The sequence below is a fragment of the Heterodontus francisci genome, chromosome 14, assembly GCF_036365525.1.
Source record: "Heterodontus francisci isolate sHetFra1 chromosome 14, sHetFra1.hap1, whole genome shotgun sequence".
NCBI lineage: Eukaryota > Metazoa > Chordata > Chondrichthyes > Heterodontiformes > Heterodontidae > Heterodontus > Heterodontus francisci.
In genome coordinates, this window is record NC_090384.1 from 69,534,868 (window position 1) to 69,561,801 (window position 26,934).

The 26,934-nt window shown below is 42.5% G+C and overlaps 1 protein-coding gene across 4 annotated transcripts in view; it reads left to right on the forward strand.

Annotated features, from left to right (window-relative positions):
• The window catches only part of LOC137377319 (serine/threonine-protein kinase BRSK2), a 636,447-nt gene that overhangs the window by 509,210 nt on the left and 100,303 nt on the right, over positions 1–26,934 (forward strand). For 3 of the 4 annotated variants that reach the window (XM_068046888.1, XM_068046887.1, XM_068046889.1), the window contains exons 8-14: positions 6,800–6,831; positions 8,696–8,860; positions 17,573–17,670; positions 19,538–19,688; positions 20,392–20,457; positions 21,896–21,956; positions 22,393–23,002. In XM_068046888.1, coding sequence (XP_067902989.1) covers positions 6,800–6,831; positions 8,696–8,860; positions 17,573–17,670; positions 19,538–19,688; positions 20,392–20,457; positions 21,896–21,956; positions 22,393–23,002 — 1,183 coding nt within the window. The remainder of the gene's footprint in view (positions 1–6,799; positions 6,832–8,695; positions 8,861–17,572; positions 17,671–19,537; positions 19,689–20,391; positions 20,458–21,895; positions 21,957–22,392; positions 23,003–26,934) is intronic. The other variant, XM_068046890.1, reaches the window with a different exon arrangement.

The following is a 26,934-nucleotide window of genomic DNA, read 5'->3' on the forward strand; positions in this document are numbered from 1 at the left end:
ATTCACCAAGGGGGAGCTCAAAACACAGTGTTTGCTTGAATCTAACCCTGTGTTAGACCCCTAGAAATCTTTCTCAGCTGATCATAACAACCCCATTGTTCTGGCTAGGTTGTCTCAGTCATGTTGTCTCCAATCTGTGCTGTTACTGTTTCATAGTTAAATCACAGTGGCCATCTTGACTGCCAGCTTTTCTTTTTTTTAAAGTTATTTGTAACAATTTCCAGTTAAAGTCTCAGGCACGGTTCTAATCAATAAAATTAATATTTTACCATTTGGTATGTGGGGTTTTCATGACACTGACCTGTTGAACTCAAGATCTTTATGATAAAATGGACCAGATATAAGATCAAAGAAAAAGCAATGCAAATTCTGCAATGGTGCAGAGATCTGATGCTCTAATATATTGTGCCATGTAAGGGGTACAAGATGGATTTGTACCCACAATTCTACATAAAGTGAGTGTCTGATCTCAGTCAAGCTAACATCTGCAGAGAAAGGGGAAAGATCAGAGGTGTCACGCCAACTTGCTTTGTTGAATGATAATTTTCTTTAATCCACTGGCTGGATATCTGAATTTATATTTTTTGAAGAAAGTTAGGAGAGAACAAATGAAGGATGACTTTGCTGGCAGCTTAGGAGAGCCATCTTATTTACAACACTGTATTCTACATTGCAAGGCCTGTGAGGAGGGGACAAAGGGCTAGATTTTACAGCCCCGCCCCCCCCCACCCCCTCCCGATGTTGGGGGTCATGGTGCAGGGTTGCGGAAAATGCCTCCGGCAGAGGCCTGCTATAGGCCTTGATGCCGTGAAGGCCCAACCCAGTATTGCCGGTGTTGGTGAGGCCTCGTGGCCGCCCCCTCTCTGTTCAGCGATGGGACCAAAATTTAAGTATGTAATTTTAGTAAAATAAAGGAATTAATTACTTATCCGCTCCCAACGCCTGTTCCGGTGCCAAATTGGTGCCGGTGGCCGGCACTCCTGCGCCTTCCAATTTCCGTCCAGTGATCTAAGGCAGAACACTGGTGGGGAGGGGAGAGCAGGTAAGTTTCTCAGTGCAGGAGGGGGGAAATGGGTTAAAACTATTTTCATTGGTGTAGGGCGTAGTGGGAAGGGGTAAAGTTTACAGTTGATGAACTTTGCGGAGGGGGAAGGTCAGGAGCACAAGATACGTGTTTTGGAGGGAGAGGACAGGTTATCATTTGCATGGGTTTTGGGAGAGGGTTGGAGAGGGTCAGATTAAACTTATTTCATTTTTTAAAAGCACTGTATCTTTAAACATTTAAATTGTAATGGAGCCCTTTAAAAATGGCATCAGCGCCTGCGCAGTGGCGCCTAACACCGTTGACAGGGACAGACAGCCCACCCCCTCCATGTCATGGGGGCGGGGGGTGCAGTCCGCCCCGTTCATTTAAATTAACCACCACATTTAATATTGCGGAGGCGCCGCGAAGTGCAGCCCTTGCTTGTGGGCCGCCATTGTTTACAGCCGCTGCCGTGATCATAAATTTCAGCCCGAAATGTCTGCTCATTCCCCAGCAAGAACCAAGACCCAACAAATTTAAGGGAACTACTTGTTCTTTTTCCTTTAGCCAGAAGAAATACTGCCAACTGCTATGTTTGAATCACTGAATGTCTGTCATCTGACAAGCTCTTCTCCATCTGTGGTTTTTTAAGCTTGTGTTTCTCTACAGCAGGAAGGGGAAGCTTCTGGACTCTGACATGTGCAGACCCAATTGGGGGTCTCTCTCTCTCTTTCTTTCCATTCCAGCTTGAAAGCTTCAAATCCTACCTGCTGACTGACCACCTTTGCATACTCCAGCTACAATCAGAAAACCCGTTGGAGGAAATCATCTGCATCACTGTCTTGAAGAGACTCACTGAACCAGCCATCTACCGCTTCAAACTAAAAGCCTCAGGATCACCGAATTCAGCTAGCTTCTAGCTGAATTCGGTGATCCTGAGGCTTTTAGTTTGAAGCGGTAGATGGCTGGTTCAGTGAGTCTCTTCAAGACAGTGATGCGGATGATTTCCTCCAACGGGGTTTCTGATTGTAGCTGGAGTATGCAAAGTTGGTCAGCTAGAAGCTAGCTGAATCACCAAACCCCACAGATTGTATACCTTTATTTTCTATGGACTCTAACTCAACCAATCTAGCTTTCCCCACTCTGTAACCTATTTGTGTGTGTATAAACCTCTAGTGTGTGTAATGTTGGCATGTAGTTTATTATTTTCATTAGTTTGGTTTCGCTACAATAAAGTTAACCTCATTCTTTATTAAACTCAAGAAAACTTGTCCAATTGGTTCTTGTTATGATCATAGCAAGTAGGTAATCAAACACCTACTGAATTGGCCAGTACATCCACTTTAAGAAAGAATTAAAGCTGTTGTGATCAAGCAAGGAGAGGGAAAAGAGGGAAGCCCTTCGACCCCCTCCTCACTTGACCGTAACAAGGGACAAATCAAACTAGATGGTATTGAAAAGAAAGAAAGACTTGCATTTATATACCGGGATCTTGTGAGACTCCCTGAGGCGGGATCGGAGGCAGGGGCACAGAGTATTGCGACAGGTGGCGGTGGGGCGGAGGGCCTGTCACCCGTCGATTGCCCAGTGAGCTTCCCAGGAGCGGGATAGGCCGACGACAGCCTTCCTTCCCAGAGGCCAATTGAAGCCCTTAAAGTGGCCTATCAATGGCCTATTAAGGGCCTCGCCCTGGGATCTTACAATTGGCGGGTGTCCATCCTTCGTAGGCAACTTGTAGCCCATGGAGGACCCCCACCGGGAACAACTTCACCCCCGGGACCCCCTCCCTCGGGGCTACACAACCAACCCCTTCCACTCCCCTCGCTAGGGCCTTCTAAACTGGCCCCGGCAACCCCGCCTCACCTACCTCAGTTCTAGAGCTCCATCGCTGGGCCTGGCTCTGAGGCCTCTGCAGTACTGGCAGTGGCCACCGCTCCTGGTGGCATTGCTGATACTGCTGAGCTGCCAACCCTTTGATTGGCTAGCAGCTCTTGGAACCGGGATCCCCATCCCTTTAGAGTCTTTAAAGGGTTCGGGATCCCGCCTCCTAAAACTTTGAATCAAAAAGACTGGAGGACTGCTGTGGGGAGGACATGAAAAGGCAGAGGCGGGGTTTCCCTCCATTTTTACGGCCTGGCGCTGGGAGCCCTACCTCCAGCACTATATCCAGCCCATATAGTGCCTTTCATGACCACCAGATGTCTCAAAGCACTTTACAGCCAGTGAAGTACTTTTGTCGTGTAGTCACTGTTGTAATGTAGGAAATGCAGCAGCAAATTTGTGTATGGCAAGCTCCTACAAATAGCAATTTGATAATGACCAGATAATCTGATTTTGTGATGTGGATTGAGGATAAATATTGGACAGGGCACAGGGAAAACGCTCCTGCTCCTCTTCAAAATACAACCATGGGATCTTTTATATCCACCTGAGAGGGCAAATGGGGCCTCAGTTTAAACCTCACCTCATCTGAAAGACAGCATCTCCATCAGAGCAGCACTCCCTCAGTATTGCACTGGAGTGCCAGCATTGATTTTGGTGCCCAGGTTCTGGAGTGGGACTTGAACCCAGAGCCTTCTGTCTCAGAGCTGAAAGTGCAACCAACTGAGCCATGGTTGACAAGACTGTGTCTTGTTGTGGCTACGTCATAGATTGTTGACAGAAGTTAGGAAGCAAGTTGAATGCCTATTCACCATGAACTGGTAAGTGGAATATAGAGGAGGACTGATAAAAGGGAAACAAATGTTTATAAAAAGTAATGGAGCACCATTTTTGAACAACATGAGAGATGGCATATCATTCATTAATCAATAATGTTAACTTCCTAAATAAACAAAAGGTGAGGTCTATGAGCAAAATGTATATTAATTGTCAGTTAACATGCTTTGTCATTGGGCACTGAGGCACTGCATTCACTTTCTGCATGAATGTGCTTTAATCATCAGTTAATGCACAGTTTCTTGTTCATTAATAATAAACTCATGGTTCCAACATTTCTTTGAAAGACTTGGTATCCAGAGTATCGTTAAGATTATTGGAGAAGTAATGTTACCTTCTCTTCTATTTTTCATATATTATCATTTGTCTGGAAATGACCTGGAAAACAAATATTGCATGGTGCTGACAATTGTGAAGAGGCTTATCACTCAGTATCACCTAATAATTGTGCTCTAATGAATTTAAATTTATTTTTAATGCTAAATATGTACCTGCAATCTCCCCTGTGTTTACAAAAGTACTAAAATTACAAAATTGAAGTAATTTTCTCAGATGGTTCTGCTCTTGTGGGTTTGACTGTTTGATTGTTTCATGTTAATTTCATTATTCCTTGGCTTTCAAAAATGCTATAATTTTGCCCCTTTATTCCTACATCAATAAAGCTTAGCATAGATTCCTTCACAAATTCGTTCATTGCCCCATATTTTAAAAAACTGTCCTGACTCTCTCTGCCAGTTAAATTTAGTAATGTAGCTATGACTGTAATTGAATCACCATTGGGAATTTTGAACCTTTCATATGTTCTGATTGGAAAAAACAGGTTTAGAGGGATTATGTCCTCAACTGCAAGGCACTGAGGGTTAGATTTTTTTGACCAGCCTCATTTGAATTTCTTTGATGGTTCCTAGTAGTATTACTGCTGCCAAAGGTGATTTTGCCTGGGGGGAGGTGGAGGGGGAGGGGTGGTGGTGGTGGATAAGGCAGGTCAATACATTTAGTTTTTTTCTTAATTTACCTGTCTGCATTGCACTAAATATGACGGTCCATTCATACAGTCCAATCATTTTTCAAACTTCATTTGCTGATTTTGTAGCACAGGATGCTAGTAGCACAGTGGCAATTCTGTAACCCCAAGTTGCTAAGGGGTTGATTGTGGGAAAGTCATCAATGATGTGTTCCCGGCATCTGAATAAATCCACCCAGATGTGGGCTGGTGTATTCAACATCCATTGCAGGTTTTGTTGGAAAATTCCATAACTAGTGGAGGATGCTAGGGAGCTGGTAGAACCACACCATGGCACGTTTCCTGCTTCTGCCCACTCCACTGCCACTCAAAATTGGACGCTGACAGGGTGGAAAATTGAAGCCAGAGTCTTATTTGAACTGTTCTGTGATTGGTTACTGAGACAGCTTGGAATAATTCCAGTAAAGTCTGGCATGATGGTTTAAAAAGGCTGGTTTTGGTTTCCACTTAGTTGATTACAATTCTTCATTGCTGATACCTTGGCTGATTTGTGCTAATACCTAATTAACATACATGATTCTGTCGAGGAAACACAGACACAATGGGGTTGAGTTTTGGCTTTGGGTGCAATTGGCAATCTGGATGGAAATTGTGCTCAAAATTGCACAGGCTTTCTGAAGTGAAATTATGGTTCAAGTTTCCTCTCAACCTCATTTGCATAAACATGTTTGTAAAATCTTTCATGAACCAGCACAATCAGGCGGCGTTTTAGAATGTAATAATGTTTTCCCTTGTTTTAAAGAATATTGCTTGATGTATTTTAAAGTGATCACCTATTTTTATTAATAGAGCTGAAAATCGATTTATCATAAAAAATAGTCCACTATCTGTGTGCAACCTGATTTTAAATAACTGAAAATGACTGGAAAAAGATGTACAGAACCTTTTACTAGTTTCATTAGTGTACAGAGGTCAGTTATGTCATGAATACTTATTAAAAAAAACTTTTCACAGTTTTTATCTAATGCTCTTGTGCCTAAAATAAAAGTTAATGTGTAAAGCCTCCTCAAAGGGCCACCAATAGGAGCCATTGGTGGAAACCTCCCCATGCTCATTAATTCAATTAGGGCCACGGCCAACTTTGTGAACAAGGCTGACATCCAGCACCATGTTTTTTAAACCAGTGTAAAAGATTATGTGAACTCGATTTGTGCTGGACATAACAGTGTGGGCTGACAAAATTAAGAGGCAACGTAAGCAGCTGCTGGTTATAAGTAAAGTCTTTCTATAAAAAGGTGTCAACTGTTGATTCTTAACTGTGAAGAACACAACCTTATGTTTGGTTGGCTGTTTGGAGTTGTGTTCCTCTTGAAACTATAGTTCAGCCAAAGTGAGACCCAGTAAATGTGTTTGTGGTTATTTAATTGTTTACCCTGTATTTATACTGTGTCACAACAAGCAAACAGTATAAGTGATGTCAAAACTGAAAAATGTACACTGATCCTTCTATATTCAGGCATTAATACCTTTGATGTTACCGGTTAGTATAAACTGCTTGTTCCAATGATTTGTCCTGTCCAAAAAAAGCATAGTCTACAATGCCTATTTAAATAAACTAGCCATTTTTGTGTTGATTTTTGTTGACAGGGAGATTTAAATATTTTTTTAAATTCATGTCGGAGCTGTTTATATCTAAAACATTCCTGTATAAATATGCAAATACAGCAATTACATTATTGAAAGGGTTGAGTGTCGTTCTTATTTGAAGTGAAGGAAGAACATTTGTGGTGCCTCTAGCCATGGAACAAGTGTACGAGCTGTACTAAACATACAAAAAATATAGAACAAGTCCAACAACAGAGAATGCTGTCTATTAAATGAATTTATAATAAGTATCCTGTCATGCCTTTCACGTCTGCCAAAAACCTAATGAAACTGTAGAGGTCAGACTCCTTGTTATTGAAGAATAGTTTGATATAAAAACATAATACAATGTTGTGATAAAATTTTCTATTAAAATATTTATATGTAATATGATTCTTCATACAGCTTGTCATTAAGTAATATATTACTCAATTTATTTTCCTTAACAGCTAGACCAGATCCAAAAACATTCTTGGTATATGTAAGTACAACTATTAGTTTGGCTATATTTATTAGCATCTTTATTTGCTCCTATCTCTCTTCTCCCCTTCTGGCAAATTCAAGCTGCTTGACTTTCCCAATCTCTCACAAATCATGTGTGACACAGCTAGCATATTGAATCCTAATGGAATAATATAGCTTGGCAGACTTTGAACTTAAAACATGGGTTTCCATTCTTTTTGATTTTCATTTATTCGTGAACATTTTTGATGCATAACAATTTTGCTCTAAAAATTATTAAACTAAGAAAACACAGCTTTCCTCATGATTTAGTAAATTAAAGATCAAAGCCTAATGTTGAATTGAGCCATAACAGGCTAGCAGGACCCCAGTATATATTCCTAATCTGTGCTTCATTGGCCAATCTCAGTGGGGGCAGCACATTGGGTGCTATAATTGACCTCAGTGCTTTTAAGCCCCCAGAAGAAAACTCCGTTAGATTTTTTGCTTTCAGTCAGTCCTGCTGGAAAATATACTTGTGGGCAAGTGAGGACTGGGCTGGGCTTCGATATAGTGTCCATTACAGTTGAATAGTTTGCTGACACTCATTACCTAGGCTGATGCGGAATGGTGAGGGATCAGAGGGTGGCTGGCTCCTTTACCCAAGCATGAGTTAGATTCCTTCAGGAGAAGAGGGAGAAAAAAGCAAACAAAATATTTTTGTCAAAATGTGACGTGTGGTTGTTGTGGCTTAATATTCTGTGAAGTGACTGATTTTTTTCTGTATTTTCTTTTTCAAGTGTGTAAGTATTATTTCACTCATCTTTAGTTTCCTCTACCTATACAATCGGCTGCTTACTGATTGAGAAGATGGCCAAGAGCTAACCTGCTTGTGCTGTTATCGATGCCTGTGCGTGTGTAACTGGCCATTATGACATTTATGAAAGTGGTGCAAGGTGGCTTGAGCCAATTCTTCTGTCTTTATCTTGCCCCTGCTATTCCAAGCTAACATTGGAATCTCAGCACTTGGGAAATCATTGCTGGGAATGCATATTCCATTTGGGACAGCTACTGATACAACACAAATCACATTTCAGCAATTCTAAATCATGAGTATGGGTGAACCACATTATAAACGATTTTGATGCTGTTCTGTGAAATACTCAGTAAGAGATTTGTATCTGCTTGTGGGCGACCGTTTGTTGCCATTAGTTACCCCAGCACAAGTGGTATCTAGCACCGTCCTATATAATGGTAAAGACTAATTATTCAACTTCACCATTCCTCTCACTTCTGAATACGCGATGGATGGCTTACTACATTTAGTTTATTTCATTATTGTGAAATTTTAAGTTGAATATCAACCTATATCACTTATTTTTAACTGGAGAATATTTTCCTTTCAAATCAAACAAAAATATCATTTTATATAAACTAAAGTCTCTCAGCCACGTTCAGTCAGGAAAATTAAGGAAAGATAATTTTGTTCAGAACTAACTCAGTGAGTCAGAACATTCTGTTCACCTCTGGGTTTAATTTGACCATAGACAGACTGGTTGAATTCTCCTCTGTGGTTATAATGGCCTAATTGAAATTGGTTTTGGTATTTCTGCTGTGCACACCACAGCACAATTATTTGACCTCATTCAGAGGTCAAACTGGTGCTGTTTTACTGCAATTAAGATACATTGTTGGATAGAACAAAAGAGAGTTTTATCTGGCAAATAAAAATTTAATTCCCAGTAGGGACCTTTACCATCTCAGTGAGCACATTGTTTTACCTCAAAGAAATCAATGATAAGAAAGCATCAAAGTGAAGAAAATGCTTCAATTATTCAATCATTGCTTTAAAAAATGCAGTTTATTTTATGGAGCTGGAATTTTGGGTTTTTATGTTCTTGCAGCGGGGGTAAGAATGAACCCGAACCAGAGCAGCCTGTTCCAAGAAAGGTGCAGATCCGCTCGCTTCCATCACTGGAGGACATAGATCCAGACGTCCTGGACAGCATGCACTCATTAGGTTGTTTTAGAGATAAGAACAAGCTCATGCAAGATTTGGTTTCAGAAGAGTAAGTTTTGTTAATGATATTCATATAATGTGCTAAGTTTCCATTTGTAACAATTATAGCCATTGTCTGTCATTAATTGCGTGATTCTTCCAAATATTACAACATTCATTTGTTTATTCAGCCAGAACTGTACCAGTTACAGACTTGTACAGGCAGCTGTTGAATGGAAGAAGATTTAGATGTGTAACTTGTCTGTTGTTATGCTCCGAAGGGAATCAAAGCGCTTGATCTATTTGCGAAAAGCCCCTAAATCCAGTGCAACCTGTTCCTTGTGAACGTTTTGGGAGCTCCTAGTTTAATAAACCTAACAAGACGATAGTGCTAAATTAAAGGGGTATTTATAAGGGAACACAGACAAGACAAACTTCGAGAATAACTTCAGCCTAATAAATTAACAAGTAACTATTTTTGTTGAGGATGCATTAGTTTAGTTTAGTTTAGTTTAGAGATACAGCACTGAAATTGGTGGCACAGAATGTCAGTGCACTATGCCTTGGAGTACAGAAACATGAATTTCTAGACTTGGGTTTCAGTTGCTATCTTGGACATTCTCAGCCTTATGAACAGAGAAGCACACATAAAAATAAAAGTGTTCTGCTCTTTAGGGGAAGCTGACTGGTGAAGTATAGAAATATGCTTCTAATATTCTTCATTAAATATGTGAAGGTTTTCATTTTATGCCAACTGAATTCAATATGATCTAGGTCTATTCTGGAAAGTGAAGAACCCAACAAGTAGTGCTCAAGACATCCCACATTTATCACCTCAAGCGTGGGACAATTACCAGCCAGAATAGGGACCTACAGTGCTCTCTGTTGTCCCTGTTTAATGGCGCATTATTTCACTGTTTAAAATTTCACAGTGTGTGTGGGGGGCACTGCATTTTAAATAAATCCATTTCTGTTTTATCACTTAACATGAAATTTTTATTTTCATGCTAAGTAAGGCAATTTGAAGAAAGAATAATAAAGTGATTTTAGCAATGGGTGCACGATCACCAAGTGTATTCATCAGCACTCATCTTGATCATTGGTGGAATATGTGTACAGAGTGCCAAATAGCTTTCTCAGAGCATAATTGAATGCTACAGTTCAGTTGAATAAAGAGGTTTGGAGAAAATCAGAGTAATGTTTCACACATAGAAGCAAAAAAATGCTCAGCAGGCCAGGGAGCATCTGTGGAGAGAGAAACAATAGTTAATATTCCAGGTTGCTGATCATTCATCAACATTAGAAGAATTTAAAGATTTTTAACAGTTTATAAGCAAGTACAGGACCAGGGAAAAGCAGGGGATGGGGTTGGGAGAAGTGGGGATGAAGGTAAGAACAAAAGGGGAAGGTCTGTGATAGGGTGAAGGGCAGGAGCAATTAATGACATAAAAGATGATGGTGCAAGAAAAAGAGAGTGGTAACGGGATAATAAAGAAACAAAAAATGGATCTAGAGGAGCTGTAAATTGCAAAAGCAGCACCATTAATAGCACCTGCTGTCTGAGAAAAGAGAGCAATGGTAATGGTCTGAAGTTCTTGAACTCAATGTTGAGGCTGGAAGGCTGTAAAGCTAATCGAAAGACGAGGTGTTGTTGCTCGAGCTTGCATGAGCTTCTTTAGAACAGTGTAGGAGAGCAAAGACAGACAGAGATCAAAGTGGGAGTGGATGGAGAAGTAACGTTGCAAGGGACCAGAAGCTCAGTGTCATGCTTGCAGACTGAATGGAAGTGTTCAGCAAAGTAAACACTCAATCTGTTTTTGCTGTCCTTAGTGAAGAGGACATTGCATTGTGAGCAGGGAATACAGTATAGTAAGATGAAAGAAGTACAAGTAAATCAAAGGATTCTTTGGCGCCCTGAACAATGGAAGGGAGGAGGTGAAAGGGCAGGTATGACATCTCCTTCGCTTGCAAGGGATGTTATTGTGGGAAGGAGTCGTAGGTATTGGGGTGATGGAAGAGTGGACCAGATTATTGGTTTAAACTGTTTGAGCTCATTTACCTCGGATGTTAACATGAAGATAGCTTTACAGTGGTAGAAGCAGAATCCATAGTAGCTTTTAAAAGTTGTGATTAAATATTTGAAAAAGAAACATTTAAAAAGGCATAGGAATGGGTCAAAATAGCTCTATTGGAGGGTCACATGGTCTAAATGGCTGATTTGCCTCCTCAGGTCATTCTTTGAAAGCTATTATGATGACCCTACAAAGCAATAATATTCCAATTTTGAGCACCACAAAACCAAACATAAACAGGAGGGAAATGTAAGACACAGTGGCGCAGTGGTTAGCACCGCAGCCTCACAGCTTCAGGGACCCGGGTTCGATTCTGGGTACTGCCTGTGCGGAGTTTGCAAGTTCTCCCTGTGTCTGCATGGGTTACCTCCGGGTGCACCTGTTTCCTCCCACAAGCCAAAGACTTGCAGGTTGGTGGGTTTAATTGGCCATTATAAATTGCCTCTAGTATAGGTAGGTGGTAGGGAAATATATAGGGACAGGTGGGGATGTGATAGGAATATGGGATTAGTGTAGGATTAGTATAAATGGGTGGTTGATGGTCGGCACAGACTCGGTGGGCCGAAGGGCCTGTTTCAGTGCTGTATCTCTAAACTAAAACTAAACACTTAAACAGGGGGTCTCACTTCCCTCGAAGGTCCATACCCCATACGATGTATTAATGACATGAAGCAAACTCTGGATACAATTTCCACTTTATGTGGAAAATCTTTAACAACCCTCCAAGCAGTTGTATATACTTACAACACCAGTTGCTTAGTGAGACCCATGTATAGTAGCTCGTTTCCGGGATGGTCAGTTCGCTGAATGAATTCTTCCGCACGACTTCCTGTGACTGACCAAGTCACACTTCCCTGGCTGCAGCAACAAAGTCCTTGTGGGCTGTGGCTTTACATCCCTTTCTGACTCTGGTCCCTCGACATATAAGGTCTCAGATTGGGTCATCTGATTGGGTTTCAGTACTTATCAATCCCATCATGGCTATGCAAGACCGCCTGCATATGCTCATATCCTGCTTTCAGCAGGGGAGGTCTTAGGTGCATGCCAGCAATGGATGTGATATTTGCAGCTTGATAAGGCAGGAAGGAAACCATTCACACATATTCTGAGAGGCCATTTTCTACGAGAGTTGTTGGAGACAGAGTGTCTGATGTTGTAATAGTCTGGGCCACCATTTTAATGACATGTCCTGATATGTCTGTGTGTGTATGTGTGTCTTTGTTCAGTTAAAACTCTATTTATTTTTAAAAAGTCCAATATGAGTCCCAGCGATGGTGTCGTCGGTCAGAATTCTTCTCCCTTCATCCCGATGTCCTCCGCGCTCCATGTTCTTACCACCCAGTGAGCTCCACACGCTGGTCCACACCACAACTGGATACATTTTACTTAGAAATGCAAAAGATATTAAAAATGCCTTACAGCATAACAGAAATACAAGAGCTATCCAAATGGCTTACAGAAACCATGTTATAATCTCCCTCCCTCATCTTCAACACTGATGTTGCTTTTATATTGATTCAGCACTGTGCTAGTTGTGCCGGTTCCCAGTGTGTGAGTCAAATGCAGCCTTCAGCAACACCAGAGTCAACTTGCTGGACTCCTTAATGCCCAGTGGGTAGCCAATTAACCAAGAAATTCACCAAACATTTCAGTTACAAGATCTGACAGGGTCTTTATGTCCCAGTCTCCGCAATGAGATTCAGAAATTTTGCTGTCAGTTTTAAATACCCCACCTAGTGGAAATAAGCTGTGGGAGGGGGCAGTTAAAATAGAGCAGGAGACTTACCCATTGCTTTCCCAAATTTGGCAGGGACCACTTCAGAGATGCAGATCAGGTTCCGATGACATAATTGGGGCCTGACTGCTATTTTAACCTGAGGCCTGAGCACAGGAGCAGTGGTGACCTCCCTGCCAGGCAATACCTGCCAAATAGAGATCCAGCAAAGTACGTTTTCCAAAATTTCTTTCAGATTCCTTGTGAACAAGTGGGAGCGTGAGTGCTTCTCTGGTGGCCACAAGGATTGGCATGTTAATAAGGGTAGGCGGTGGCGCAGTGGTATTGTCACTGGACTAGTAACCCAGAGACCCGGGGTATTGCTCTGGGGACATGGGTTCAAATCCCACCACAGCAGAAGGTGGAATTTGAATTCAATTAATAAATCTGGAATTAAAAGCTAGTCTAATGATGGCCATGAAACCATTGTCGATTGTTGTAAAAACCCATCTGGTTCACTAATGTCCTTTAGGGAAGGAAATCTGCTGTCCTTACCTGGTCTGACCTACATGTGGCTCCAGACCCACAGCAATGTGGTTAACTCTTACATGCCCTCTGAAATGGCCTAGCAAGCCACTCAGTTGTATCTAACCGCTACGAAGTCAATAGAAGGAATGAAACTGGACGGACCACCCGGCATCGACCTAGGCACCGGAAACGACAACGGCAAACCCAGCCCTGTTGACCCTGCAAAGTCCTCCTTATTAACATCTGGCGGCTTGTGCCAAAGTTGGGAGAGCTGTCCGACAGACTAGTCAAGCAACAGCCTGACATAGTCATACTTACGGAATCATACCTGACAGACAATGTCCCAGACACTGCAATCACTATGTCCTGTCCCACCAGCAGGACAGACCCACCAGAGGTGGCGGGACAGTGGTCTACAGTAGGGAGGGAGTTGCCCTGGGAGTTCTCAACATCGACTCTGGACCCCATGAAGTCTCATGGAATCAGGTCAAACATGGGCAAGGTAACCTCCTACTGATTACCACCTACCGCCCTCCCTCAGCTGATGAATCAGTACTCCTCCATGTTGAACACCACTTGGAGGAAGCACTGAGGGTGGCAAGGGCACAAAATGTACTCTGGGTGGGGGACTTCAATGTCCATCACCAAGAGTGGCTTGGTAGCACCACTACTGACCGAGCTGGCCGAGTATTAAAGGACAATGCTGCTATACTGGGTCTGCGGCAGGTGGTGGGGGAACCAACACGAGGGAAAAACATACTTGACCTTGTCCTCACCAATCTGCCTGCTGCAGATGCTTCTGTCTATGACAGTCTTGGTAGGGGTGACCACAGTCCTTGTGGAGACGAAGTCCCGTCTTCATATTGAGGATACCGTCCATCGTGTTGTGTGGCACTATCACCGTGCTAAATGGGATAGATTTCGAACAGATCTAGCAATGCAAAACTGGGCATCCATGAGGCGCTGTGTGCCATCAGCAACAGCAGAATTGTACTCAACCACAATCTGTAACCTCATGGCCCGGCATATCCCCCACTCTACCATTACCATCCAGCCAGGAGACCAACCCTGGTTCAATGAAGAGTGCAGGTGTGCATGCCAGGAGCAGCACCAGGCATACCTCAAAATGAGGTGTTAACCTGGTGAAGCTACTACCCAGGACTACTTGCATGCCAAACTGCATAAGCAGCATGCAATAGACAGAGCTATGCGATCCCATAACCAATGGATCAGATCTAAGCTGTGCAGTCCTGCCACATCCAATTGTGAATGGTTGTGGACAATTAAACAACTAACTGGAGGAGGTGGCTCCACAAACATCCCCATCCTCAATGATGGGGAAGCCCAGTACATCATTGCAAAAGATAAGGCAGAAGCATTTGCAACAATCTTCAGCCAGAAGCGCCGAGTTGATGATCCATTTCGGCCTCCTCCTGAAGTCCCCAGCATCACAGATGCCAGACTTCAGCCAATTCGATTTACTCCACGTGATATCAAGAAACGACTGAAGGCACTGAATACTGCAAAAGCTATGGGTCCTGACAATATTTCGGCAATAGTACTGAAGACGTGTGCTCCAGAACTTGCACGCCCCTAGCCAAGCTGTTCCAGTATAGCTACAACACTGGCATCTACCCAGCAATGTTGAAAATTGCCCAGGTATGTCCTGTACACAAAAAGCAGGACAAGTCCAACCCGGCCAATTACTGCCCCATCAACCTACTGTCAATCATCAGTAAAGTGATGGAAGGTGTCATCAACAGTGCCATCAAGCGGCACTTGCTTAGCAATAACCTGCTCAGTGATGCTCAGTTTGGGTTCCGCCAGGACCACTCAGCTCCTGACCTCATTACAGCCTTGGTTCAAACATGGACAAAAGAGCTGAACTCAAGAGGTGAGGTGAGAGTGACTGCCCTTGACATCAAGGCAGCATTTGACCGCGTATGGCATCAAGGAGCCCTAGCAAACCTGGAGTCAATGGGAATCGAGGGAAAACTCTCTGCTGGTTGGAGTCATAGCTAGCGCAAAGGAAGATGGCTGTGGTTATTGGAGGTCAAACATCTGAGCTCCAGGACATAGTTGCAGGAGTTCCTCAGGGTAGTGTCCTGGGCCCAACCAACTTCAGCTGCTTCATCAATGACCTTCCTTCAATCATAAGGTCAGAAGTGGGGATGTTTGCTGATGATTGCACAATGTTCAGCACCATTCGCGACTCCTCAAATACTGAAGCAGTCCGTGTAGAAATGCGGAGACCTGGACAATATCCAGGCTTGGGCAGAAAAGTGGCAAGTAACATTTGCGCCACACAAGTGCCAGGCAATGACCATCTCCAACAAGAGAGAATCTAACCATCGCCCCTTGACATTCAATGGCATTACCATCGCTGAATCCCCCATTATCAACATCCTGGGGGTTACCATTGACCAGAAACTGAACTAGAGTAGCCATATAAATACCATGGCTACAAGAGCAGATCAGAGACTAGGGATCCTATGGCGAGTAACTCACCTCCTGACTCCCCAAAGCCTGTCCACCATCTACAAGGCACAAGTCAGGAGTGTGATGGAATACTCTCCACTTACCTGGATGGATGCAGCTCCAACAACACTCAAGCAGCTCGACACCATCCAGAACAAAGCAGCCCACTTGATTGGCACACCATGCACAAACATTCAGTCCCTCCACCACCGACGCACAGTGGCAGCAGTATGTACCAGCTACAAGATGCACTGCAGCAACGCACCAAGGCTTCTTAGACAGCACCTTCCAAACCCACGACCTCTACCACCTTGAAGGACAAGGGCAGCAGATGCATAGGAACATCACCACCTGCAAGTTCCCCTCCAAGTCACGCACCATCCTGACTTGGAACTATATCGCCGTTCCTTCACTGTCGCTGGGTCAAAATCCTGGAACTCCCTTCCTAACAACACTGTGGGTGTACCTACCTCACATGGACTGCAGCAGTTCAAGAAAGCAGCTCATCACCACCTTCTCAAGGGCAGTTAGGGATGGGCAATAAATGCTGGCAAAGCCAGTGACGCCCACATCCCATGAATGAATTAAAACTGGCCAAGCCACGTTGCTACTGTTCCCAGATGGACTGGCTGCTTACTTTGTCACATGCCAGCTCAGAAGTTAAAATCAAACCTAATGGCTTGGTCCATTTCAGTGATTTCACTCCTCCACCTTTGGATATGTGCAATGATGCCATATATGGTAGTTATGTGCTAATTTAGGTGCTAATTTGAAAAGGGACCATACATTATAATATGTTGTATAACTTGCATTTTCATGGCTTTAAGCAACTCAAATATGAGAACATGTTTTGGATTTATACTGGGAAGACTGGGGCCCTGATTTTAACTCTGGGCGGGTGGGTAGCAAGATGAGTTTGAAACATGCTCACTGCCTCAGAAAACTGGCTCATGGAATTTTAACCCCTGGTCATTATTAGAAGCTCAGAGGTGGGCATCTTGGTCAATTCGCTGGTAAGGTGGGAAACACACCCACTTTGTCAGTGGCCTTCAAGGGGATTTGAACAGGCTAAGTAAATGGAAGATTGAATATAATGTGGAAAAATGTGAGGTTATCCACTTTGGTAGGAGGAATAGATGTGCAGAGTATTTCTTAAATGGTAAGAGATTAGCAAGTGTAGATGTACAAAGGGACCTGGGTGCCCTCATCAATAAGTAATTGAAAGCTAACATGCAGGTGCAGCAAGCAGTTAGGGAAGCTAATGGTATGTTAGCCTTTATTGCAAGAGGATTCGAGTGCAGGAGTGGCGGTCTTGCTTCAATTGTATAGAACCTTGGTTGGACTGCACCTGGAGTACTGTGTGCAGTTTTGGTCCCCTTACCGTAGGAAGGATATTATTGCCATCGAGGGAGTGTAGCGAAGGTTCACCAGACTTGTTCCCAGGATGGCGGGACTGTTCTATGAAGAAAGATTGGGGAAATTGGGCTTGTATTCTCTAGAGTTTCGAAGAATGAGAGGTGATCTCATTGAAACCAACAATATACTTAAAGGGATAGACAGGGTAGATGCAGGTGAGATGTTTCCCCTGGTTGGGGAATCTAGAACCAGGGGACACAATTTCAAAATAAGGAGGAAGCCACTTAGGACCGAAATGAGGAAAAATTTCTTTACTCAGAGGGTTGTGAACCTTTGGAATTCTCTACCCCAGAGGGCTGTGGAAGCTCAGTCACTGAGTATGTTTAAAGTAGAGATTGACAGATTTCTAAATACCAATGACATAAAGGGATAGTGTGGGAAAAAGGCATTGAAATGGATCTTCAGCCATGATCATATTGAATGGCGGAGTAGGCTCGATGGGCTGAATGGCCTACTCCTGCTCCTATGTTCCTGTAATATTAGTAGAATTGTATACAGGTATACTGTATTATAATATGCAGTTATGATATCAAATGACTGAAGCACACTGATCTGACTCTTTCCTGATTTGCAGAGAAAACCAAGAAAAAATGATCTATTTTCTTCTTCTTGATCGGAAAGAGCGGTATCCAAGCCATGAAGATGAAGACTTGCCCCCTCAAAATGATATAGGTGAGCACGTCCGGTATCTCTGAGTTTTACAAATATAATCAGCTGGAGTGCTGCATTAAATTATTGATACTTCCCTTTATACAAACCATGCAATGATCCCAGCTTTTGAGTTCCAAAGTATACAGACAATTCCCATTCATTGCTAAAGTATAGCATTTGAGATCCAGGAATTAAATATCTGTTACTCCTGCTTCAATGCTTGGATAGAAGAGTGGTGCTGATCCATATAGACCTAGGAGCTCTCCTGTTCAATCCCAGGTTTATGCTGAAAAGCTTAATCTCATTTTTAAGCATGGTAAAACAATGAGAATTTACCTTCTTTTCCTTTAGATAGGGAGAGTAAAATTCATGCGGGTTTCCTACTGATTACCATCTAGTAGACTTTCCTGAAATCTGTGTGTGTTTGTATGTGTGGTCGTTGAAGTGAGGACAGGATTGGACTTGGCTGTGATGCCCTCACAGTTGAAAAGCTTGATAACGCTCACTGTATAGTCTCATCCCTGCCCTGATCACTCCAAAATAACACCCCACTGGAAGTGGTAAGCAGATTCTGCTACCTTGGGTCCATGGTGATGGACAATCTGTCCCTTGATGCAGAGCTTGATACATGCATAGGGAAAGCAGCTACCACCTTTGGCTGACTCGCGAAACATGCATGGGATAACACCAAGCTGACCCTTAGGACCAAGCTGATGGTTTATAAGGCCTGTGTTCTCTGCACCTTGTTGTATGGCTGTGAAACATGGGTGACTTACAGCTACCAGGAAAAGAAGCTTAATAATTTTCATCGTCGTTGTCTGCAGCTTATGAGCTTATTATGGGTATTATCCTGGCAGGACAAAATCACAAATGTGGCAGTCCTTTCAAGTGCAGAGCTCCCAAGTGTTTTAGGCACTAATCAAACAGAGATGGATTCAGTGGATCGGACACATTTGCAGGATGGAAGATGGTCGCATATCCAAGGACCTTCTGGATGGTGAGGTAGCCGGGGCCAGATAACCAGTGGGATGTCCAAAACTCCGCTTCAAAGATGCTTGAAAGCATGACATGAAGGCCCTAAATGTCGACTATCACACCTGGGAATCAATACCTGGCGAAAGAAGGAAATGGCAACACATCCTGGTGTGCACTGCCATGATGGTCAGTTGCTATAGCAGCTTGGCAACAGGCGCCAACATCAAAAAAAAAACTCACAGCATCACATGGTAGATTCACATGCAGCACTTGTGGCAAAACCTGCCTCTAAAGGATTGGCCTTCACAGCCATCAGCAAAGGTGCACCAAGAGAAGACATCCCACCTAGATGGATTGTTTGATTGTCCATCATCTTTTGTAAATGGAAGGATGCCAACCAACTATAAGCTCATAGTTACCTGTTTCATGAGGCTTCAGAAGGCTTTTAATGCCCATAGAGTTGATGCTTTCAGTAAAGGTTGAGGACATTAAAATACATATCCCTAGATTTTTTAGATTCTCCACACAGAAACTGTAATCAATCCATTGGTGAATTCTACGTGGAAACACCAACATTTTCTAGAAATCAAATCAGTTCCATAGAAAACAACTTGCAGTTGAAGGTTGTTTGGATTTCTGTGTTTAACTACGCATGTACGGATGCCGGAAGTTGCTATCAAATTTAACCTTAAATAACAGAGAGTGCTGATGGTCTTGCTGTCATTATTACAGCAAAATCTGGGCCATGGGTGGAAAAAGTTTAATGCATCAATGCTATTCACTGTTCAAAATATTAGTCAGTCCAAAAAACTTTGCTGTTGTGAATGTTTAGAAAGGTAGTCTGACATGCACAAAATAAGTATAATTATGATGTTTTTAACGGGCTATTTTTAATTGTTACGGATGTTGAAAGATCCACCTAGAAAAAGAGTAGACTCACCTATGTTAAATCGACATGGCAAGCGGCGACCTGAAAGGAAATCGATGGAGGTACTGAGCGTGACTGATGGAGGCTCTCCAGTTCCAGCTCGACGAGCCATTGAAATGGCACAACACGGCCAGAGGTACAGCGTTGTATTGTGGTATCAAATCATGAAATGCTATCTCACAAAATAACAGAGGGAATGAACCTAGGCTTTCTTTATGTTTATATCATTAATGATGTGGTGACTATTCTGTGAACTCCACCAAGAATGAAGAGTTTCTGAGATGAATTACAGAACACAGACCTAGTGCTGCCCTTGCACCCACCTATAGGCTTATACACTGAGACGCTGTGTATGAGCATGTGACAAATCCAAATACTGGTTATACAGCACAGGGAGTTTTGGGCTTGAGTATGCCTGAATATGATCAGACTGACCATTACATGGCAAAGAATCAGGGGAGGACACACAATTTTGAATCACAATAGAGTTGGATGTTCATGCTGCACTTTCAAATCCTAATTTTTTATTTGCAAAATATACATATTTTAATCTGTTTACAATCTTAATCTTAACTCAGTGTTAACCTTATTTTTATTTTATACCTGATATAGTGGGCGCAGCTGCCAACAGTTACAATTGTCTCATTAACCTGAATGGGCTGAGGACGTATACTGATATGCTCAAGATATTTGCTTCTATAGCTCTCAGTTTTTTAAAAAAAAGCTTTCTTTTTTGAACTATATATTTATATATATCAAGTTTTAAAATAGCCCCTGTTTAAATTCTTTACCAATGTAATTATGTTTTTTTTTGTTTTGTTTTACTGTCCCTACTGTAGTAAAAGTATGTTCAGTAAAAGCTTGGATATCACAGATGCCAATCCCAGAATCAACAAAGAAGAAAGGTAGTAAAAGTGTTTCACATGATTTCTCCCTCACTGTGGGTAGCTGCATTAGATGCCCTTAAGTGCACATGGTTGTTGGAATAGCTAAGATATCTTCTCTTCTTCCTCTGTCCCCACTCCCTGGAGGTTTCCGTCCCGTATCTGAATGGCAAGAGTTTCTTCTGTTGCACACATGTCTACGGCCTTGATTAACCTCTGGCTTGGGTAGCTTTCACCTTCCCCACCTTTTTTCTTCCCCAATTTAGTTTATTTTTATTTTTTGAAAGCCTGAGCATTTCTAATGCACAATGTTGAGAAGTAATTATCGATTGTTTTGATGCCCTGATCTATGCTGTTTTCCTCCCCTAAAGTCTATGCATGGCATTCTGGTGGTTTATTTAAAGGTGTTCCCTCAGATAATGACAGGTGTTAAAATGCTTGGTATATCTGCATGTATAAGTTTCCTAATGTTCTTTCTTCCTCCTCGTGGGATGGTGCTGGTTGTAATTAATCTTTATTTTACACTGATTAAATTATTCAGAAGCAATATTGAGCAAATTTGTATGTTAATTTTACAATAGAGTGGAGTTTTTTTAAAATTTGGTATTTATACTAGGAGGTGCTGTTTTGCAGTGTACAAAATAGAATTGTTGCTTGACAGTTTTAATATGTATAGTTGAGAAGTGAGACTTTGATATATTTTAATCTTTTTTTCTAAATGTGCTAGAACTTCATAGTGCTCTCACATTACACAATATGTCATTTGCCTTAAATATTTGTAGAATGTGAAGCACATGATGGTACAAGAATAATGTGTAGAGAAGATAATTTAAGCTAATGTGACAAGCTCCCCAGATGGTTCATTGGGTAAGTGCACTGCTTGAGTGATACAGAACACAAAGGTCCAACATTTGATTATCAGTCACTGTTCAGTAAGCTGATCTGAGTTGGGGAATTGGTATGGGTGCTATGATTAAGCTTAATACCACTGACTAGAGATGGGGAAATCAGCTAGGGTCTTCCCTGCTGATTACTGTTTCTGCTGGGAAGGTCTGCATGTGTGGACATCAAGTGAAGACGTGGTGGGTTTCAGTTTTGGAACACCCACCTCCCCTTCCCTCACACACCTACACGCAGTCACGCAGTTAAGTAGCCTCCCAAGATTGATTGTCTAGGATAATTGGGCTAGGGTCTAGAGGGCCTGGGGAACTCAACTTGAACAAGAAACAGCTGTTTCAGGAGTGAAGGAGAGCAAGTCGGAGGGAATTCTAATTTGTTAAATGCCTTGTTCTGTCTCTTAAAAACAGTACGACATTGAGATGAATGGCAATCTAGAGGAGAGGAGACATAGGATCAAGTGTATCTTATTTAAGAGGGTGATGAATTCTGAACATTGCCTCTTTAAAAAAATAAGCCATTAAAATACTGAGTTGATTCTGGTGTACTTTCTTCTGTGCAGATCCAGGTCAATAAGTGGAGCATCTTCTGGCCTCTCCACCAGTCCTCTAAGCAGTCCAAGGGTAAGTGACATTGACCAAATCCCCCACATTAGACTTCCAATTGTCATGCATTTCATTAATTAATGCTTTTTGTGTCTTGATAATTTTACCTCTAAAAGTAACAACTGCAAGAATTGGTTGAGCCCTTTAACTATGAGTTACAGTTATTGACACTTTGGCTATGTGTTTGCCTTTTGGTTCATCAAACGCATTAATTACAATGTGCTGCTTCTCTTCCTATTAATTTGCTGGCATATATCTTATGATTTTGAATGCCTGTGCATTTGATATTTAGTATTTTATGCTCACTTTTTTTGTTATGACATGTTGCCTACCGCCTAACAGCACGTATTTTTGTTTTCTGCACTCCCATCTTCCTGATTTGTGTCTGTGTTCCATGCTTTGTCTCGTCTGTTTTTTCTCCTTTGACTGTCCGTGCATGACGTCTGTCGCGTAGCCTATCAGAAAGTTTTTTGTTCCTCCCCAGAGTCCTGAGCTAATCCTCTTTCCCAAAACACATGCTTCCGTAGTTCCTCATAGTAATAGAAACACAGCAAAGCCCAGTAATGTGCTTCAACCAAAGATTGGGTTTCAACCCAATCCAAAGACACAGACGCTTCCTGCTAAAAGTAAGCTTGGAGATAAACCTTTGCAAACCACTAAATCTAACCCTCTTCCTGGTGTAACATCAGAAGCACCTTCTCCACAGAAACCTTGTGTTCAAAATGTTCAGAGTCACCAACCTACAGTCACATCACCAACCCAATTGTTTGTCCCTTCAGTCCAGATTACCCCCCTTTCTCTTGTCAGATTGATCCCTGGTACTGATCCAAGCACCAAATCTATCCCCATAATACAGGTGACCCCTCACCCTTCCCCAAGGGGAAGTCCCCTCCCCACCCCAAAGGGTACACCAGTACATACTCCCAAGGAGAGTCCGGCGAGTACTCCGAATCCAACACCGCCATCCAGCCCCAGTATTGGAGGGATGCCTTGGAGGACGCGGCTGAATTCGATCAAAAACAGTTTCCTTGGATCACCCCGGTTTCACCGCAGGAAATTACAAGGTAAGTTCTTTTCAATACTTGACTTTTATGTTAGTTCAATGAAATACTATTCTATTTCATTCATTTTCTATTTTCTGGCATAAATAACTTGGATTGTTTTTAACAGACCTACTGTGAGATACTTGGATTTTGAATCAGTACGGTAGATGAGAATTCATGTCCTATCAAGTTTCAGATACCTTAAGATTTGTGGATGCTGAAAAACTAAGGCTTTTTATTGAAGGGAACATGGTTTTATCCTTCACTTATGTTAGCTCCCACCCTTGCTGCCTAAACTGTCAAGATTATACACACGAATTAGGTTGTCAGGATTCAGTCTCTCCCACCAACAAAGTATAAAATATTGTTTTTAAATGTCACTCACAGTATCACTCTCACACTCACTGTGGGTGACCACTGAATAAGGTTTTTACTTTTAAAACACGCCACCAGATATCATAAGGTTGGCAGACCTCTGGTGGTAGAGCTCAAATGGAGTTTTGCAGACATGGAGGTCATTGCTCTGGTGGAATATACCCATGTAAACAAACATTTTTGCCTCTCACCATGGGCAACTTTAAATTTTATCAATCTGAATTAGAACCAATGGGGAATATTTATGAAATAATCAGCAGTGGACAAATTTATTCCATATTCAACTACGTTCAACATGCAGCTTTTGCAGTGCAGTGAACTAAATCAAAGGCCTATAGTAATGCTGGATACCAGGGCTGCGATTTTAATCCAACCTGCCCAGCGGAAACCACTATGCTTTTCTGACTAGGCTCGAGAGTTGGGATCTGTCATAAAGGTGCAGAGGCCCAAACAGGAAAGAGTCCTTTGTGGGACCAGAAGGAGCAGGCGTGCTGCTCTGAGCTCGGCAAGGAAACTTGACTTCTCCAGAGCCCAGCAGCTGCATTCCACCCACTTCCCATCCGTTCTGTTCCCAGTGCAAAGTGGGTTGGCAGCAGGCCTGGAGTTCAAAATAGCCTGGGCCCGATTTCTGCTGCAGCAGGTGAGTCTTCTCGCCTCCTCAGCCACCCATCTCCACCAACCCCCCATCCCTCCCCCCCAAAAAAATACCCAGACAGAGTTGAAATCGGGCCCCTGGTCAACCGATAGAGAATCTTTTTATTTGAAGATATATCAACACACTGCACTCTGTTCCAATCTATTAAACTTCAAACAGTTTTTAAAAATTACAACATTTGGGAAACATATTTGACAGCAACTTAAATGGTTTTGCTATGATCTATTTTAGTTTCTCTCTGGGGTGGAAACCTTGAATTTGTAACAGTGTCTCAGTGTGTTATTTTACTGTGTCCCAACATACATTTGTAAGATTTGATTTATTGTTCTTCATTAAGTTTATCAATGTATAATGACCTTCCCTCCAGGGCCCTATTACAAAATTAGTGTTTTGCTAAGTTTGCTTTTCATAGACCTACCAGAGCAGAGCTTGTGTTTTTAATAGCTGTTTCTGTGTAGACATAATGAAGACATCACCTTGACAATGCAACCACAATTTCAGTCTACATCAGATAACATTGCTTTCAGCCGACATAATTACAATCACACTCCCTTAACTCCCACACTGTAGTATTTTTGTATTGCTGGAGTGAATTGCAAATTAGATGACTCATTTTTACTTATAACCTCAAATTGTGATATAACCATGTTTTTTTATTGCTTTCCTAATAAAATATGTTGGTATCAGCAATGGTTGCAGGAAAAACAGGTTTTTCATTGTGGTGCAGAAATGCTACTGTACTCTCAAAAGCAAAAAGTCCATCACTTACAGTGGAACTTTACAATAACATACAGTAAATTCAACTGTTGCTCTCTGCAGGTGGCAATGGTTCGATGTACCCAATGAAAAAGTCTCCATTGTAACGTATCCTGCACATACTTTCATTGACCAACAATGGGGCTGCAAAAGAGCACCAGAGAAAATATTTAGGTCATCACTGTATTTTTGTATATGCTTACATGCCCTTTATTACCATTGGGAAATTAAATGACCAAACATTCATCATCACCACAACTTACCTGATACATTAATAAATTTGAACATAGAACATTACAGCACAGTACAGGCCCTTCGGCCCACGATGTTGTGCCGAACCTTTAATCTACTCTAAGATCAAACTACCTACATGCCCTTCATTCTACTATCATCCATGGAGCTATCCAAGAGTTGCTTAAATGTCCCTAATGTATCTGCTTCTACTACCACCGCTGGCAGTGCATTCCACGCACCCACCACTCTCCGTGTAAAGAACCTACCTCTGACATCGCCCCGAAATCTTCCTCCAATCACCTTAAACTTATGCCCCCTGGTGATAGCCCTTTCCGCCCTGGGAAAAAGTCTCTGGCTATCCACTCTATCTATGCCTCTCATCATCTTGTACCTTCTATCAAGTCACCTCTCATCCTTCTTCGTTCCAATGAGAAAAGCCCTAGCACCCTTAACCCTTCTTCGTAAGACATGCCCTCCAGTCCAGTCATCATCCTGGTAAATCTCCTCTGCACCCTCTCTAAAGCTTCCACATCCTTCCTATAATGAGGCGACCAGAACTGAACACAATATTCCAAGTGTGGTCGAACCAGGGCCTTATAGAGCTGCATAACCTCACGGCTCTTAAACTCAATACCCCTGTTAATGAAAGCCAACACACCATACGCCTTCTTAACAACCCTATCAACTTGGGTGGCAACTTTGAGCGATCTATGGACATGGACCCCAAGATCCCTCTGTTCCTCCACACTACCAAGAATCCTGTCTTTAAGCCTGTATTCTGCATTCAAATTTGACCTTCCAAAATGAATCACTTCACACTTTTCCAGGTTGAACTCCATCTGCCACTTCTCAGCCCAGCTCTGCATCTTGTCAATGTCCCGTTGCAACCTACAACAGCCTTCCACACTATCCACAACTCCAGCAACCTTCGTGTCATCGGCAAACTTGCTAACCCAGCCTTCCACTTCCTCATCCAAGTCATTTATAAAAATCACAAAGAGCAGAGGTCCCAGAACAGATCCCTGCGGAACACCACTGGTCACCGAGCTCCAGGCTGAATACTTTCCATCTACTACCACCCTCTGTCTTCTATGGGCCAGCCAATTCTGTATCCAGACAGCCAACTTTCCCTGTATCCCATGCCTCCTTACTTTCTGAATGAGCCTACCATGGGGAACCTTATCAAACGCCTTGCTAAAATCCATATACACCACATCCACTGCTCTTCCTTCATCAATGTGTTTTGTCACATCTTCAAAGAATTCAATAAGGCTTGTGAGGCATGACCTGCCCCTCACAAAGCCATGCTGACTGTCTCTAATCAAACCATGCTTTTCCAAATAATCATAAATCCTGTCTCTCAGAATCCTCTCCAATAATTTGCCCACTACCGACGTAAGACTGACTGGTCTATAATTCCCAGGGTTATCCCTATTCCCTTTCTTGAACAAGGGAACAACATTTGCCACCCTCCAATCATCTGGTACTACTCCAGTGGACAGTGAGGACGCAAAGATCATCGCCAAAGGCGCGGCAATCTCTTCCCTCGTTTCCCTTAATATCCTTGGGTATATCCCGTCTAGCCCCGGGGACTTATCTGTCCTCATGTCTTTCAAAATTTCCAGCACATCCTCCCTCTTAACATCAACCTGTTCGAGCATATCAGCCTGTTTCACGCTGTCCTCACAAACGACCAGGTCCCTCTCACTACTGAATACTGAAGCAAAGTATTCATTTAGGACCTCCCCTACCTCCTCCGACTCCAGGCACAAGTTCCCTCCACTATCCCTGATCGGCCCTACCCTCACTCTGGCCATCCTCTTATTCCTCACATAAGTGTAGAACGCCTTGGGATTTTCCTTAATCCGACCCGCCAAGTCTTTTTCATGTCCCCTTCTAGCTCTCCTAAGTCCATTCTTCGGTTCCTTCCTGG